Source organism: Symphalangus syndactylus, chromosome 24 (assembly GCF_028878055.3).
Source record: "Symphalangus syndactylus isolate Jambi chromosome 24, NHGRI_mSymSyn1-v2.1_pri, whole genome shotgun sequence".
In the NCBI taxonomy this organism is placed as follows: Eukaryota; Metazoa; Chordata; class Mammalia; order Primates; family Hylobatidae; genus Symphalangus; species Symphalangus syndactylus.
The window spans coordinates 43819789-43837182 of record NC_072446.2 but is presented as its reverse complement, the minus strand read 5'-3'; the positions used below and the strand labels follow the sequence as shown (position 1 = coordinate 43837182).

At 42.2% G+C, this 17394-nt stretch overlaps 1 protein-coding gene across 1 annotated transcript in view; it reads right to left on the bottom strand.

Annotated features, from left to right (window-relative positions):
• The window catches only part of TMC2 (transmembrane channel like 2), a 114318-nt gene that overhangs the window by 64223 nt on the left and 32701 nt on the right, over positions 1 to 17394 (bottom strand). The window contains exon 5 of the mRNA XM_055264951.2: positions 5564 to 5654. Within this exon, the coding sequence (XP_055120926.1) occupies positions 5564 to 5654 (91 nt within the window). The remainder of the gene's footprint in view (positions 1 to 5563; positions 5655 to 17394) is intronic.

Below are 17394 nucleotides of genomic sequence, written 5' to 3'. Positions count from 1 at the left end.
GAGGACATGAGGTTTTCCCCTGTAAAGTCACTAAAGTCTGCACCTGTGAAAAGAAGGGGCAGAAAATAAAGTCAGCAGAAGATGAAAGGGAAAGGTTTCTCTTTTCAGACATGGTCTCACTGTGCTGCCCAGGCCGAGTGCAGGTGGCGCAAACATGGCTCAATGCAGCCTTGACATCCTGAAGTGATCTTCCTGCCTCGGCCTCCTGAGTAGCCACCACATTCAGCTAATTTTTTTATTTTTTGTAGAGACAGGGTCTCACCGTGCGGCCCAGGCTGGTCTCAAACTCCTGAGCTCAAGTGATCCTCCTGCCTTCAGCCTCCCAAAGTGTTAGGATTTCAGGTGTGAGCCACCACATCCATCAAAACAGGAAAAATTTTGTGAAGGAATCAGACAGGCTTCCAGACCTGGTTTTCCAGATATAGTTTTGACCATCTCCTGATTGAATGATTGTATAAAGAAGGGAACTAGCTGTCAGAAGAGGGAGATGGTCCCAGATGCAAAAGAGAGGAGAAGCCCATCAGCAGACTGGTTGATAACAGTGGCAAAGCTATGGGGGATATGGTGATTGGCAGAACACAGACACTGGGCAGCCCAGTCTCATTGCTTCATCCACCCTCCCTAGCTCTGAGTCTGTGTTCAAAAATGCTCTTTGGGCTGGGCGTGGTGGCTCATGCCTGTAATCCCAGCTTTTTGGGAGGCCGAAGTGGGTGGATCACTTGAGGTCATGAGTTCAAAACCAGCTTGGCTAACATAGTGAAACCCTGTCTCTACTAAAAATAAATACAGGCTAAGGGCGGTGGCTGACGCCTGTTATCTCAGGACTTTGGGAGGCCTAGGCGGGTGGATCACCTGAGGGCAGGAGTTCAAGACCAGCCTGGCCACCATGGTCAAACCCTGTCTCTACTAAAAATATAATACTTAGCTAGGCATGGTGGCAGGCACCTGTAATCCCAGCTATTCAGGAGGCTGAGGCAGGGGAGTCACTTGACCCAGGAGGCGGAGGTTGCAGTGAGCCAAGATTGCGCCACTACACTCCAGCCTGGGCGACAGAGAGAGACTCCATCTCAAAAAAAAAACAAGAAAACCCCCCAAACCCAAAAATACTCTTTATTTGGCTTCCTATGTAGGTCTGCCTATAAAGAGAGCATTTGCCTTGAGTATTTTGGATTCTATGGCAGTGACTTTCATTGCAAATTCACAGATAGGAATTGGGATGATGGTTTCGCTTCTCGTATAACTAACTCAGCTATGGAAAATAAAAGGCATGGCTGCTGTGGACTTCAAATTTTCCATCTTGTATCACTTATGTCTTCTTGTAAGTTAATAATCCAGCATCTGGTTTCATGTAGCAGTCTCATAAGCTTTATTAATGTGAGTCCTCTCTTGAGAGATGGATCCCCTGTCAGGGTGCTGATAAGATCAGTATAAAATATATGCTCGCAAGGCTGAGGACAGGCAGGGGTAATGAACATTGCCAAGTGAGGTCCCTGGAGGCACAGCCTGCCAGTTGGTTCCTTGGCAACCACCTGACAGCCCCTCAAGGCTGTGGGTGTCTTGGACTGAAAAGTGAGGCCCCAGAACTGGAGCAGAGGCAGAGAGAGGCCTGGGAGATGCTCTGGCACGGATTCTCTTATCCTTCATTGGTTGACAGATACAGAAAACTGGACTGGGGCATGGGCAGAAGATTCCAAGCCCCATTCTCAGGGCTGTGTGAGGTGGTTGCTGCTGGTCCTAGGATGGGTTGTTAGTTGTCACGCTGTCTTGCCCTCCAGCTATATATAGGAAAAAAGTTTCAAGTCATGGTGGAGCAAGACACAGGCAAGCTACAAGTCCTGTCAATAAAATCAGGATCTGGGTGACTAAAATGAAAACAACCAGTGAGGCCTGGGAAATATTATTGCAGAACAGAGAAAAAGGAACACCATTCTTTGATATTTGTGGAAAACATTTCCTCCAAGATACATATATAAATTCTAGAAAGCAGTTCAGCATTCCTAATAGGATGCAAGAAATATGGCTTCTAAAGTAAAGGATGTCAATTTGAAAAGAATATAGATGAGATATGGAAGGATTACAAGGAAGCTAAGAGCTTACTAATTGAATGAAAAAAACATTAGACAAAATAAAGACTATAATTGACACAGAAGAAAATGGAGTCAATGATATTGAGAATAAACCTGATAAATTTCTGAGATTGCAGAGAGCTAAAAAATGTGGAAAAGTAAATATGGAGGATGGGGGTGGGGGGAGGCAATCCTTTTCCTAAGGGGGAAGCTAGAACTATGTGAACAGAAACATGGTTGAATAGAATCATTTATCAAAGATGTATTTGTCTAGAGACCTGCTGTACAACACGATGTTTATACTTAACAACACGGTATCGTGTACTTAATTAGTTAAAAAGGTAAATCTCAATTGTTCTTACTGCAATAAAAAAGCAGTGAATACAAATTAAAGAAAGAATAAAAACCTATTTTTTTTACCCAATAGATTAGCACAAAGTTAAAAAGACGGTAACACTCATAACTAGTGAAGATAAGCCATTCTCCGACTTTGTTCCTTTGAGTATGATTTGCTACAGATTGGGGAAAATAGTTTGAAAAATGTGTAGTAAAAGTTAAAATATACACACTTTTGAACAAGCATTACTGTTTGAGGGATGGTCTTTTTGTGATTTTAAAAATCACATGGATCCAAGATAAATGTATAAAGGTGTTTGTTGAAGCATTGTTTGTCACAGTAAAAATCTAGAAAAAAATATACTTGAACAGCACATTCTTCATTGGAAAAAATAAGATGCGAGTGTGCAGTTGGTAAGTGGTAAATAGTCTCTAGACAAAATTAATAAAATGACCCATGGAGAGTTGTCTGGCAAGTATAACTAGAAAAGGAGAAAAAATAATATTAGGAATAAGAAAGATTCAGGCCAGGCATGGTGGCTCACTCCTGTAATCCCAGCACTTTGGGACGCTGAGGCAGGAAGATCACCTGAGGTTAGGAGTTCGAGACCAGGCTGGCCAACCTGGTAAAACACCGTATCTACTAAAAATACAAAAATTAGCTGGATGTGGTGGCACATGCCCATAATCCCAGCTACTTGGGAGGCTGAGACAGGAAAATCGCTTGAACCTGGGAGGCAGAGGTTGTAGTGAGCCGAGATCATGCCACTGCACTCTAGCTTATGCGACAGAGAAAAAAAGAAAAAAAAAAAAGGAATAAGAAAGATTCAAACCCAACAGATATAAAAAGTAATTACAAAAATTATGGGGCTACCATATGCGACTTTCTGTTAACACATATGAAAATTTTAATTAAATGATCAAGTTTCAGGAAGTATATGAATTATTGAAATGGTCCCAAGAAAAAGTTAAAACTTGAGTATATCAATAAACTGAATACTTGAAAAAAAATTTCAAGGTATTCTATAAAAATGGCTCTTGATCTCTACTGTTGTAAGGGTATCATCTTTAAAATTAACAAAAAGTGTATTATCATGCTCCCAAAACTGATTTACAGCATAAAGAGGAGGTAATGCTATTCATTTACAATTATAAAGCAAGTGCAGTCCTAATGTGAAAATCTGCCAAGATACTGCACATGCATACACTTGTGTACAAACACACACAAATTCAGATCAATCTTATGAAAATGTATGTAAAAATCATAAATAAAATATTGGAAAATCAAACGCATCTATGGAGTTAAAAGTAATGTACCATGACTGAGGTTATCCCAGAAATAAAAAAAAATAATAACATAAAGGAAAAGGTGTTTAGTGAAACCTAATTATCTATTTCCAATGAAATGGAAGTCTTACTAAACAATAACTAGACAATAATTTTTTATGGTGACAAAGAAAATCTATTTCAAGCCAACAACTCCCATCAGCTTAGTGTGAAAGTCATTAGAGTCATTCTCATTAAAGTGATGCAAAGACAAGGAGAGCTATGATCACCATTATCAATTGGTACTGTTCTAGGATTGCTAGCCCACATTTTAGGATAGGAATGAGATGTCACATTTAGGATAACCCAACAAAAACATCTTTATGAACATAATCAGATGAAAAAGATTAGAATTAATTAGAGAGAGGCCAGGCGCAGTGGCTCACACCTGTAATCCCAGCACTTTGGGAGGCCAAGGCGGGCGGATCATGAGGTCAGGAGATCAAGACCACCCTGGCTAACACGGTGAAACCCCGTCTCTACTAAAACTACAAAAAAATTAGCTGGGCGTGGTGGCAGGCGCCTGTAGTCCCAGCTACTCGGAAGGCTGAGGCAGGAGAATGGTGTGAACCCGGGAGGCGGAGCTTGCAGTGAGCTGAGATCCTGCCACTGCACTCCAGCCTGGGTGACAGAGCGAGATGCCGTCTCAAAAAAAAAAAAAGGAATTAATAAGAGAGTACCATAAGAGAAACAGATATAAAATTAGGACACAAATTTGTAGCTTTCTTACATACTACCAATAGCTAGTTATTAAATAATTGAAAAATGATCGCATTTGCAAAAGCAACTAGGCTACTAAATGTGCAGAAATAAAACATGGAAAAGATCTATAGGGAGAAAATGACAAACTTTGCTTAAGGATATAATATAGGCTTGAGAAATGTATGGTATCCTAGATGTGAAGACTAAATATTGTATAGATAAGGAAGTCCCAAATTAAATACAGGATTAAAATAAATTCCAACCAAAATCTCAATATACTATGGTGGAACTTGGCAAAGGGATTTTTTTAAATGCATGTAGAAACATAGGCAAGACAGCCAAGACATTTTTTTTTAAAAAAAAACAAAGTTTTATCAGGGTGTGGTGGGGTGCATCTGTAGTCCTAGCTACTCAGGAGGCTGAGGCTGAGGCTGGAGGATTTCTTGAGCCCAGAGGATCTCTTGAGCCCAGGAGTTCAAGGCTGCCACTAAGGCTGGAGTGGTGACGCTGCACTCCAGCCTTAGTGGCAGAGTGAGATAATGACATCAAATGATTGTTCAGAATAAAAGCCCTGAAACAGGCTCTGTACTAGAATTGAGTGAATGAGAATGGTAGTTTTTCAAATCAGTGGGTAAAGGAAGGATACTTCAGTAAGTCTCACACTAAATATCCAGCATGAAACATTACCCTAACTTAAATCAGATGCCCAGGTTATGATACAACTCAACAAAACAGAGCTGCCCCCATCCCTGTGGGGACATCGTTGTTTATCATCCATGTGACCCTGATCACACCACAGCCCTTCTGGGTCTCCACCAACTCAACCTGTCTTGATTTGGGGTTTGGAAAATAAAATCCCAGTGGTTTTAACATCGTTAGTTCTCTAAGTGTATTCACTGGAGAGAAAACAAGTCTCAAATGTATTGAAGCCCTCACAGTAAGTATGGAGAAACTGGCAGGATGCGATTGGTTTCCATGCCTAGATGGATCAGAATGGTCAGGTGGCCCTCACACCCAGGATTCTGGGGGCAGCTGGACACAAATGGCGAAGTTGGGCAGGTGCCTAAGTTGGTCCCCAGATTCCAAAGCTGAGCAAGCCCTCCCCACAGATTTACCGCCTCCACCCCACACACCTTGGCCATCAGCATCTTGTAGGCATACAGTCGCTTGCCTTTCCCCTTTCCCAAGGCACCTTCATACTTCTCCACAAATTCCTGGGCCTCCCTGCTTAGAAAAGGAAAAAAAAAAAATAGCAGGAATTCAGTTAGCACCTAACCAAAGGAAATCTGAACTATGAAGGCTCAAACATACGTGTGAAGGCTTATGTCTTTGTATACCCCTGGTGAAAATATAAATTCCATGAAGGCAGGACATTCTGTCTGTTTTGTCCACTGAAGTTTCCCAAATGCTGAGAAGAGTGCATCATACATAACAGGCATGGTAGGCAGAACTGTGGCCCCTGTGACCTTCATCTGCTGGTGTTCCACCCATGAATATAATATGTTACATGGCAAAAAGGACTTTGAAGATGTAATTAAGATTACTGATTTTATTTTATTTATTTATTTTTAGAGATAGGGTCTCGCTGTGTTGCTCAGGCTGCTCTTGAACTCCTGAGCTCAAGCAGTCACCTGCCTCGGCCTCCCAAAGTGCTGGGATTACAGGTGTGAACCACCATGCCTGGCCAAGATTATTGATTTTAAAATAAGGAGATTATTCTGGGTCATCTGCATGGCCCCAGTGTAATAAAATCATATGAGCCCTTAAAAACAGAAGAGAAGTTTCTTAAGAAATCTCCAAATTGCTTTCCATGACGGCTGAAATAATTTACATTCCCACCAACAATGTATAAGTGTGTTTTGTTTGTTTGTTTGTTTTTCTGCACCCTCACCAGCATCTGTTATGTTTTGACTTTTTAATAATAGCCATTCTGACTGGTGGAAGATGGTGTGTCATTGTGGTTTTGATTTGCATTTTTCTGATAATTAGTGACGATGAGAATATTCTCATATGTTTGTTGGAGGCTTGTATGTCTTCTTTTGAGATGAGTTTGTTCTTATTCTTTGTCCACTTTTTAATGGAGTTATTTGTTTTTTGCTTGTTGAATTGTGTAAGTTCTTTACAGATTTTGGATATTAGACTTTTGTCAGATGCATAGTTTGAGAATATTTTCTCCATTCTGTAGGTTGTCTGTTTACTCTGTTGATAGTTTCTTCTGTTGTGCAGCAGCTTTTTAGTTTAATTAGGTCCCATGTGTCAATTTTTGTTTTTGTTGCAGTTGCTTTTGAGGACTTAGTCGTAAATTCTTTCCCAAGGCCAATATCCAGAATGATATTTCCTAGGTTTTCTTCTAGGATTTTAATAATTTTAGGTCTTACATTTAAGTATTTAATCCATCTTGTGCTGATTTTTGTGTATGGTGAGAGGCGGGGGTCCAGTTTCACTCTTCTGCATATGTCTAGCCAGTTATCCCAGCACCATTTATTGAATAGGGAGTCCTTCCCCATTGCTTGTTTTTGTCGATTTTACTGAAGATCAGATGGTTGTAGGTGTGCAGCTTTATTTCTGCATTTTCTATTCAGTTCCATTGGTCTATGTGTCTGTTTTTGTACCAGTACTGTGCTGTTTTCATTACTGTAGCCTCATAGTATAGTTTGAAGTTGAGTAATGTGATGCCTCTGGGTTTGTTCTTTTTGTTTAGGATTGCTTTGGCTGTTTGGGCTCATTTTTGGTTCCTATGAATTTTAGAATCTTTTTTTCTATTTCTGTGAAAATGACATTGGTAGTTTGGTAGAAATAGCATTGAATCTGTAGATTGCTTTCAGTAGTATGGGCATTTTAATGATATTGATTCTTCCAATCCATGAGCATGGAATTTTTTTTGGTATTACCTATGATTTCTTTAGTCATTGTATTGTAGTTCTCCTTGTAGAGATCTTTCACCTCCTTGGTTAGATGAATTCCAAGGTATTTTATTTTATTTTATTTTATTTTATTTTATTTTTGTGGCTATTGTAAATGGGATTGTATTATTGATTTGGTTCTCTGCTTGAATGTTACTAGATCAAGAAATACTCTTGATTTTTGTATATTGTACATTGATTTTTGTACATTTGTACATTGATTTTGTATCTTGAAACTTTGCTGAAGTCGTTTATCAATTCCAGGAGCCTTTTGGCAGAGTCTTCAGGGTTTTCTAGGTAGAGAATCATACAATCAGCAAAAAGAGATACTTTGACTTCTTTTCCTACTTTTATTTCCTTATTTCCTGCCTTTCATTTTTTTCCTCTTGCCTGATTGCTCTGATTAAGACTTCTAGTACTATGTTGAATAGGAGAAGTGAGAATGGGCATTCTTGTCTTGTTCCAGTTCTTAAGGGAAATTCTTCCAGTTTTTGCCCATTCAGTATGAATTTCACTATGAGTTTCTCATAGATAACTTTTATTATTTTGAGGTATGTTCCTTCAATGCCTGGTTTGTTGGAGGCTTTTATCATGAAGGGATATTAGATTTTATCAAATGTGAAGCAGGAAAATTCTTGACCCTCTGTGTCTGGGGCCCCTCTGGAGGGGCTACATAAAAAGCATAAGAAGGAAATGAATTCAGCCAACAATCAGTGAGCTCAGAAGAGAACCTTAGCCCTGGATGAGACGTGCAGCCCCACTGATACCATAATTCTGGTGTGATGAGACCTTGAACAGAGAATCCAGCCATGCCATGCTGGACTTCTGACCTACAGAACTGTGAGCTAATTAACGAGTGGTATTTTAAATTCTTAACCTGTGGTAACTTGTTGCAATAGCAATATAAAATTAATACAGATGTTCCTTGATGTACAAGGGGTTATGTTCCAATAAACTTATTGTAAGTTGAAAACATCATAAGTTGAAAATGTACTTAATACCCCAAAAAGGCCATTAAGTAAAAAATTGTAAGTTGAACCATCATAAGCCCATATGCTCCTCAACCTATGATGCAGTATATCCAATAAACCCACTGTAAAGTTGAAAAATTATAAGTTGAACCATTGTAAGTCAGGCATCATTAGATAGGTATTTGTGGAACGCATGGATGTTGAATGAGTGAGTGAATGAACTCCTGTTAAAGTTGGATGAGAAACAAATGAATCAATTTGTCTATTAAATGCAGTGGTTGCTGGACCGGTGAGGACAGCCTTTGAGAACAGATTGTTAAATCTTCAGGAACTTGGCCAACCAGTTGTTAAACTGTTAGTAGCTTTGAGTTGGCCATGGTGGGAGTATTTAGACCATGGAAATCAGCAAATACTATGACCAGGGCTCCTCCTCCTGTCCCACACCTCAGAGAGCTAGTTTATCAGCAACCACTAGATAAGCCCAATCATGTGAGTGAAGAATGAAGTCTATCTTAGGGCAGATGGAAGATGGTGTTGTGGAGCTGTGTGTCTGGCTGCTATTGCTACAGTCACCACTGCTCCTACAAAATACCTACCCCACTGTTCCTGCTGCCCCCAAGTTACAAGTGTGGACAGTTGATATGTGTGAAGTTGCATTCTAACCTTGAGGCTGGCTTTATTGGGATGTCTCAGTGTCTCAATGCTAGTGAGGCTGCCTGTCCGACTCCTAACCCCAGGGTCAAGAACTGGGCCGTATGTCCTCCTCAATGGGATCTTCTCCCTGTTCCCTCTCTTGGAAGGAGATGTCCTGCCAGTGACTTATCAGTGACCACCAATACCACTGCAACAACAAAGAATGGTTTCACAATATTCATATTTTTGTCTTCTTCCTGTATTTTACAAGTGGGCAAATACTCAAAGGCACTTGGAATTCTATGAGCTTAAATGTGCCAGGTCTTAAGATTTAGCAGCTTCAGATAACAATTCTCAAAAGTAGGGGCAGCTCTTGTGCCTGAGCCACTGAGCCCAGCAGCAAATGCTTCTCTTCTCTCTGTTCAGACTCTATGTCCAGACATCCAGCAAACCCCCAAGAGAACAGGGGACCCTACGAAAGGCTAGTTGCAAACTATGAAGACCAGTCACTGTGAAGAGTCCATCTTGTTTAGGAATTTCAATGGGCACAGCAAACTTTTTTTGAACTCTGTGAAGATATATAAATAATAACAACTAACATTTTTACAGTAAATTTCTCTTAACAAGTTATCTGCAACCTAAGATAACATGTTCTTCCTTATGAGAGACAGCATTTGGCTTATGGGAACACTGGCTCCTGCCCTGCACCTCCCAGTTGTTGTAAATTCTACATCTGTAAGGTGCTGTTGCCCCCTTTTTGTTAGCAGAATCCTTTTCAAATGGGAACCCTGCAAGCTCACCTCTACTTTTCTTCAAACCAAATGGTGGGTAGTAAATGAAGTGAAAAGGCAAAAGAAGAGGGATCCTTTGCTCTAGGGGAAGCTTCTAGGGAGCCTGGATCTCAAGGTGACTTTGGCCAGGTTTGTTAACTTCTTAGGCTCCCCCAACACTCAAAAGGAAAGGAAGTTACTGAAGAAAGGGCTTTTTTTTTTTTTGAGATGGAGTCTCGCTCTCTTTCCCAGGCTGGAGTGCAGTGGCGTGGTCTCGGCTCACTGCAACCTCCACCTCCTGGGTTCAAGCAATCATCTGCCTCAGCCTCCTGAGTAGCTGGGATTCCAGGCATCTGCCACCACGCCTGGCTAATTTTTGTATTTTTAGTAGAGACAGGGTTTCACCATCTTGGCCAGGCTGGTCTTGAACTTCTGACCTCATGATCCACCCACCTTGGCCTCCCAAAGTGCTGGGATTAAAGGCGTGAGCCACCATGCCCGGCCAAGAGAAGGAAGTTATCGCCACACCACAGAAATCACATCAGAATCCCCTCACATTTGCCTCTAGGGAGAACCTCATTATAGTGAAAGTGACCCAAATCACAGTTTGAAAAACACGTCATTGTGGCCAGTGATGACTGCTGGAAGGGAAAGAGGTATATGGTGTGACTTTTAGTACCAGAGAGACCCAGGTGGGATACTGTGCCTCTTAGAATGGGAATTTTCATCTAAAAATGGGGATAATGTTCTGAGAATTGAATGTGTGTACAAATGCATACAATGTATGCACAGCTATTTCACTTATCAGGCAGTCATCCTTTCTCCTTTTGAGGAAACAGTGGCTCCTAGACTGGGCAGGTAGTAAGGTTCTTTTTGAGCCCAGGAGGCTAAAGTGAGGAATCCTCTGCTCTGCCAGATGCCTGGCCTAGGGGCTTGGCAATGTGGCCTTCCACAATGGGTACACTTTGAAGTTGATCCAAGGCATCTATCAGAAATGGCATCTCCAAAAACTTCTCCCTGCAGAAGGAGATCAGATTCAAAATCACACATAATTTTGAGATGCGGAGGTAAAAACAGACATGGGGTGGCCTGCATTCGATGACATCCTTACAGAACTATGCTGCCCCATGCGGAATGTTAGGAGAATGTATCAGCCTGGTTGAAACCTGGAAGACACCTGGTTGAAGGTGGGGAACACAGGTGGCCAAAAGGAGGTGGCCAGAGGTTGGAGGTGGCCAGAGGCTGAAGGTGGTCTTCTTTTGTCCTGAAGCAATTGCCATTTTTAGTTGTGGAGACAAGGACCAAATAGATGCTGAGTTCAGTGTAAGTGGAAATTCCCTCCCTGCCTCTGAGGGGCAGAGTTCCTGGGGCTGGCAGGATAGGAAGAAGCTAAGGCCTGAGAAGCAAAGGAGACCTATGCCTCTCTCACTGGAGTGGGTCTCCCCAGCAAATAGTGGGTCTCCTACCCCTGAGCCTCCCTCCTGTCTCTTCCTAGCTTCTTCCCTTCCCCAAGGCTTCTTATCCTGGACTCAGGTTTAAGGTTCTCCAGCTTCTGGGTCTCCACCCAAGCTGGTGCCTCTGCCTAGAAGATCTGTGCTTTCTGCCACCTCTCCTTGCTAATTCCTACACACCTTGTAAGACTCGGGCCAAGTGCCTCCTCAAGGGCCAATGGCAAGTCCCCATTGCCCCTCCCCACAAGCAGGCTGATTGATTTACTGCCCCTCTCATCCCAAGGCACTGTCCCCTCTCTTGACTGGATGCTCTTGTTTTCAGAGCTGTGTCTTCTTCATCATTTACTATTAATTCCTTTTTATATATAGCCAGTCTTTGGGTATGTTTGTTGTACAGCTTTTTAGTAGTTGGTCTAGGTGTTATACTTACTTATTATGTTATCATATATTCTACTTAGCTTTCAAAGTCTACTGGTGCTGATATTTTACTAGTTAGAGTGAAGTGTAGAAACCTTGCTTCTCCTTATATGCTCTTACCCTCCCCATTGATAATGTAATTGTCTTAAACATTTCCTCTACATTTATTGAGAACTACTTTATATGATGTTATAATTTTTGCTTAACTGTCAAATATATTTTTAAAAACTCAAGGGGACATGTTCCAATATTTTTTTCTACCATGTTCTTCCTTCCTCATGTTCCAAAGTTCCCCTTTTTTAAAAAAAATCATATTCTTTCTTTCTGTTTAGAGAACTTCTTGTTGTCATTCTTATAAGGTAAGTCTGGTGACAAATTCTCTTAGTTTTCCTTCATCTGAGAATGTCTTGATGTCTCCTGTATTCTTAAAAGATATTTTCACTGTAAATACAGAATTCTGGGCTGACAATTCTTTTCATTTAGCACTTAAAAATTGTTATGCCACTTTATTCTGTCCTTCATGGTTTCTGATGAGAAATTTCTTGTCATTATAGTAGTGTTTTTTTCCCTGTAGGTAATGTTTTGTTTTTGTCTGACTGCCTACAAGTTTTTAGAAGTTTGACTATGATGTGTCTTAGAATGAATTTCTTTGCTTTGGGTTTATCCTGTTTGGGATTTGTTTTGCTTCTTGAATCTGTAAGTTTTGCCAAATCTGAGACAGTTTTAGCCATAATTTCTTTGAATACTTTTTCAGTCTCACCCTTTTTCTCCTCTTTTTCTGGAGTTCCAACGATACTAATGTTAGGTCTTTTATTATAGTCCCACACATCCTTGAAGCTCTGTGCATTTTTTTCCAGGCTGTTTTGTCTCTATTGTTTAGACTGGGTAATTTCTCTTGTTCTATCTCCAAGTTCACTGAGTTTTTACTCTGTTCTCTTCATTCTGTTGTTGAGCCCACTCAGAGTTTTAAAAATTTCAGTTATCGTATTTTTTTACTTCTAAAATTTCAAGTTGTTCCTCTTTATAGCTTCTATTTTTTTCTGAGACTTTCTGTTTTTTTCATTTGTTTCATGTGTTCACAATTGCTCATTGAAGCATTTTTATGATGCTTGCTTTAAAACCTTTGTCGGGCAAGGTGTGGTTCATGTCTGTGATCCCAGTGTCTGGGGAGGCTGAGGTGGGAGGATTGCTTGAGCTCAAGAGTTTGAGGCCAGCCTGAGCAGTATAGTGAGACCCTGTCTCTACAAAAATAAAAAATAAAAATAAATAAAATAAAACCTTTGTCAGACAATTCTAACATCTCTGTCATCTTGGTGTTAACACCTGTTGATCATCTTTTGTCATTTAGTTTGAGGTCTTCCTGGCTCTTGGTATGGCGAGTGATTTTTAATTGAAACCTGGACTTTTGGATATTATAAGACTCTAGATATTATTTAAATCTTATGTTTTACTGGGCCTCCTCTGGATTGCTGTGGTAGTTGAAGGTGATGTTGCCTGGTTACTTCCAGGTGGGGGTGAAAGTCCAGGTTTTTCATTTGGCCTCCTTTGACACCTGAGGCTGAGGAGAAGCTCCTTGTTACTGCTGAGCAGGGATGGGGTTCAGGCTTCTCACCAGACCTCCACTCAAGCCTGGTTACTTCCAGGTCGTGGTGAGAGTCTAGACTCCCCACATGGTCCTCACCGAAACCATGGGGAAAAGGAGGGATCATTACTACCCATTGGGGATGAAAATCCCTGCTTCCCACTCAGCCTTCTCTGACACACACTGGTTAGGGGTATTGGGGCACCTTGCTTTGGCCTGGCAAAGGTAGATATCCAGGCTTCCCCACTTGCCTTTGCTGCCAGGGTTGGGAATGGGGGCTGTTGTTTTCTCTGTGGTATTTGGCTGGAGAACAGTTTTTGTCCAAAAGTTTCCTGTCTTGCCAGTCTGTTTCTTTCCTGATCCTTTGGCTAGAAATAGCAGGTTTTTCTTGGGGCATTTTTTTGGCTGCATCCATTGGAGTTTTGGGGTTGCCAGCTTTTCCAATAGCCAATCTGGGATATAGAAGGTAAAAAAGAAAATCCAAAGAACTCTGTGCCCTGGTCATCCCTTTGGTCCCGAGGTTCTTAGCCAGTTTGCCTTCTTCTTTCTACCTTTTCAAACCTTATATTTGCTTTAAATATAACATTCAGGGTTTTCATTGTACTTAGTGGGAAGAACAGGGAAAAGCGTCTCTACCCCATCTACCTAGAAGCAGAAGTCCTCTAATCACTCTGAAGAAAGCAAGCAGTTTGGGTAGTTTTCTAAGACATCAGGCTTCGGACAAAGCTGAGAGACAGACCTGATTAATTCTATGATTAAAGCAAATATCCCTGATTCATGGGCACTAGAAGCTGTTATGCCAACTTCACATCCTACCGTGTATCATTATTGATGATGTCCACATGCTTCTCTGATTCATCTTTGTTCCCCAACCTCATCTCTCAGGGCTCAGCATAGTGTCAGGCATAAAAGATGTTCAAGCTTTAATAATAACAGTAATTGCTATTTATTAATTGCATATTATATGCTGGGCACTTAATAAAAATATTTTGAAATTGTTTGAACAACCCTGTGAGGCAGATGTTATTATTCCCATTTTACAAGTGAGAATTATTAGGCTCAGAGAGGTTAAGGGAAGGAAGTGATCCTGAGAGGGATTGGGTAGCCAACCAAAGCCTCCAGATGTGGCAGAGGTGTGAATTCAGGTTTGCCCCAACTCACTACTGTTGATTTTTATGTCCAGCCAGCCTTTTGTTTTCATATTTTTTTTGGAGACAGAGTCTCACTTTGTCACCAAGGCTGGAGTGCAGTGGCATGATCTCGGCTCACTGCAACCTCCACTTTCTGGTTCAAAAAATTATCCTGCCTCAGCCACCAAGCAGCTGGGATTACAGGCACACACCACCACGCCTGGCTAACTTTTGTATTTTTAGTAGAGATGAGGTTCCACCATGTTGGCCAGGCTGGTCTTGAACTCTCGACCTCAAGTGATCTGCCTGCCTCAGCCTCCCAAAGTGCTGGGATTACAGGTGTGAGCCACCACATCCAGCACTAGCAAGCCTTTTTAGATAGTCTACAGTAACCATGCTCAGGTCAGCCAGTGCCTGACTGGGCCAGAGAATGGGGCCCCCACACTACTATTTCTAAAAGAGAGGATGTAGTATGGGGATGCTGTCTGCAGCTGGAGACTTTATTTTCAGAATAAGATATCATACTGGAAGCAAAGGGGGTGCATTCTCGAATGTCTGGTAATTCTGGAGAGACGATTACAAATTAAGAGAGCAGGCTCTGTAATCCCAGCAGTTTGGGAGGCCGAGGCAGGAGTATCACTTGAGCCCAGGAGTTCGAGACCAGTCCTGGCAACATAGCGAGACCTTGTCTCTAAAAAAAAACCCTAAAACAAACAAAAAAACAGTGCAGGCTCTGGAGCCAGAATTCCTGAGTCCAAATCCTGGCTGGGCCACTTAACTTGCTGTGTGGTCTTAGGCAAATTACTCAATTGCTCTGTGCCTCAGTCTTCTCATCAGTAAAATGGTGACAATAATGGTAGTACCTACATCACAGGGTGATAGTGAGGATTAAATGAATTGTTATACATACCACACTCAGAACAGTGCCTGGCACAAAGGGCATGCCCAGCAAAGACTGGCTGTATATAAAAAGGAATTAATAGTAAATGATGAAAAAGACACAGCTCTGAAAACAAGAACATCCAGTCAAGAGAGGGGACAGTGCCTTGGGATGAGAGGGGCAGTAAATCAATCAGCCTGCTTGTGGGGAGGGGCAATGGGGACCTCCCTGCAGAGGAGGCACTTGGCCAAGGTGTGTAAGAATTAGCAAGGAGAGGTGGCAGAAAGCACAGATCTTCTAGGCAGAGGCACCAGCTTGGGTGGAGACTAGAAGCTGGAGAGCCTTAAACCTGAGTCGAGGATAAGGAGCCTTGGGGAAGGGAAGAAGCTAGGAAGAGACAGGAGGGAGGCCCAGAGGGAGGAGACCCACTATTTGCTGGGGAGACCCACTCCAGTGAGAGAGGCATGGGTCTCCTTTGCTTCTCAGGCCTTAGCTTCTTCCTATCCTGCCAGCCCCAGGAACTCTGCTCCTCAGAGGCAGGGAGGAGATGTCAGATTTCTCCTCTGGCAGCTGAGGAGCCCTCAGGGGTTGTCACGGTCCCTGAGACTTCCAGCCAGCTGGAGATCTCATTTCCTTAGGCATCAAGGCTGCACTTTTTCCACTGTTAATAAAAGATGTGTTCTGGTGACACCTGAGTGGGAGTGAGGTTCTATTAGAGTGACAGATGGCTGTTCTGCCCTGCTGGCAGGAGAAGGAGCCTGGCTTGGAGGGAGCAGGGAGAAAGGATTCAAAAAGAGGAGGCTGAGGGCCCCGCGCGGTGGCTTATGCCTGTAATCTCAGCACTTTGGGAGGCCAAGGCGGGCGGATCATGAGGTCAAGAGATTGAGACCATCCTGGCTAACAGTAAAACCCCATCTGTACTAAAAATACAAAAAATTAGCTGGGCATGGTGGTGGGCGCCTGCAGTCCTAGCTACTTGGCAGGCTGAGGCAGGAGAATTGCTTGAACCTGGGAGGCGGAGGTTGCAATGAGCGGAGGTTGCAGTGAGCCGAGATTGCGCCACTGCACTCCATCCTGGGTGACAGAGCGAGACTCCATCTCAAAAAATAAAGAGGAGGTTGAGAAGGAAGACAGCCCAGAGCTGAGCCTAGCTTCCACACTGTTGCCACCCACCACATGGGACTATTTAAATTTTTTAAATTAATTTGTTATTTTATTATTTAATTGACAAATGGGCCAGGTGTGGTGGCACATGCCTGTAATCACAATACTTGGGGAAGCTGAGGTGGGAGGATTGCTTGAGTCCAGGAGTTCGAGATCAGCCTGGGCAACATAGCGAGACCCTGTCTCCACAAAAAATTTAAAAATCAGCCAGGTATGATGGCATATGCCTGTAGTCCCAATTACAGGAGAGGATGTGGCAGGAGGATCACTTGAGCCCAGGAATTCAAGGCCACAGTGAGCTAACATGGCGGACTGGACTCCAGCATGGGTGACAGAGCAAGACTCTGTCTCTTAAAAAGAAATTGTATATATTTATGGTGTACATGATGTTTTGATATATGTATACATTATGCAAGCTAATTAACACATGCATTACCTCCCATACTTATTTCTTGTATGTGGTGAATAGAAATTTGCTTATAATCTATTAGCAATTTTCAGGTATCCAATACATTGTTATTAATTATAGTCATTATGCTATATATAAATTTAAGTTTAAATAAAAGCTAAAACAAAAAAATCAGTTTTCAGTTACACTAATGTGTTTTAAGCCTCAGTAACCACACGTGGTAGTGGCTGTGTGTTACACAGTGCAGATTTAGGCTGATTTCCATCATTGCAGAAAGCTCTGGTGCTTAGCAGCACTGGCCTAAAGCATAGGCCTGGAGGCACTACCAGGAGGTGTTTCTTCTTGCGGCCATATAAGAGATGACGTAATTAATTTGCAGGGCCGTGGAGTAAGCTCTGTTTTCCTTGTCAGGGTCTGCCCAGTGTTGGTGTAGCTAGATCTTTACTGTGCCTCTTGGGGTAAATAGTGCCAAAACACGGCTGCCAAAGTGCTCTGCTTAATAAAGGGTGAGGAGTTTGACTTGAGCAATGAGGAAGTTCAGGTATGAGAGGAGCCAGGGAGCATGGGCTTCCTATAGAGAAAACGGGGGGAGTGTCGCCCCCAACGCTGTGGCAAAAAAACAGAGGGACCTTGGGGCAAATGGTCATGTTGGAT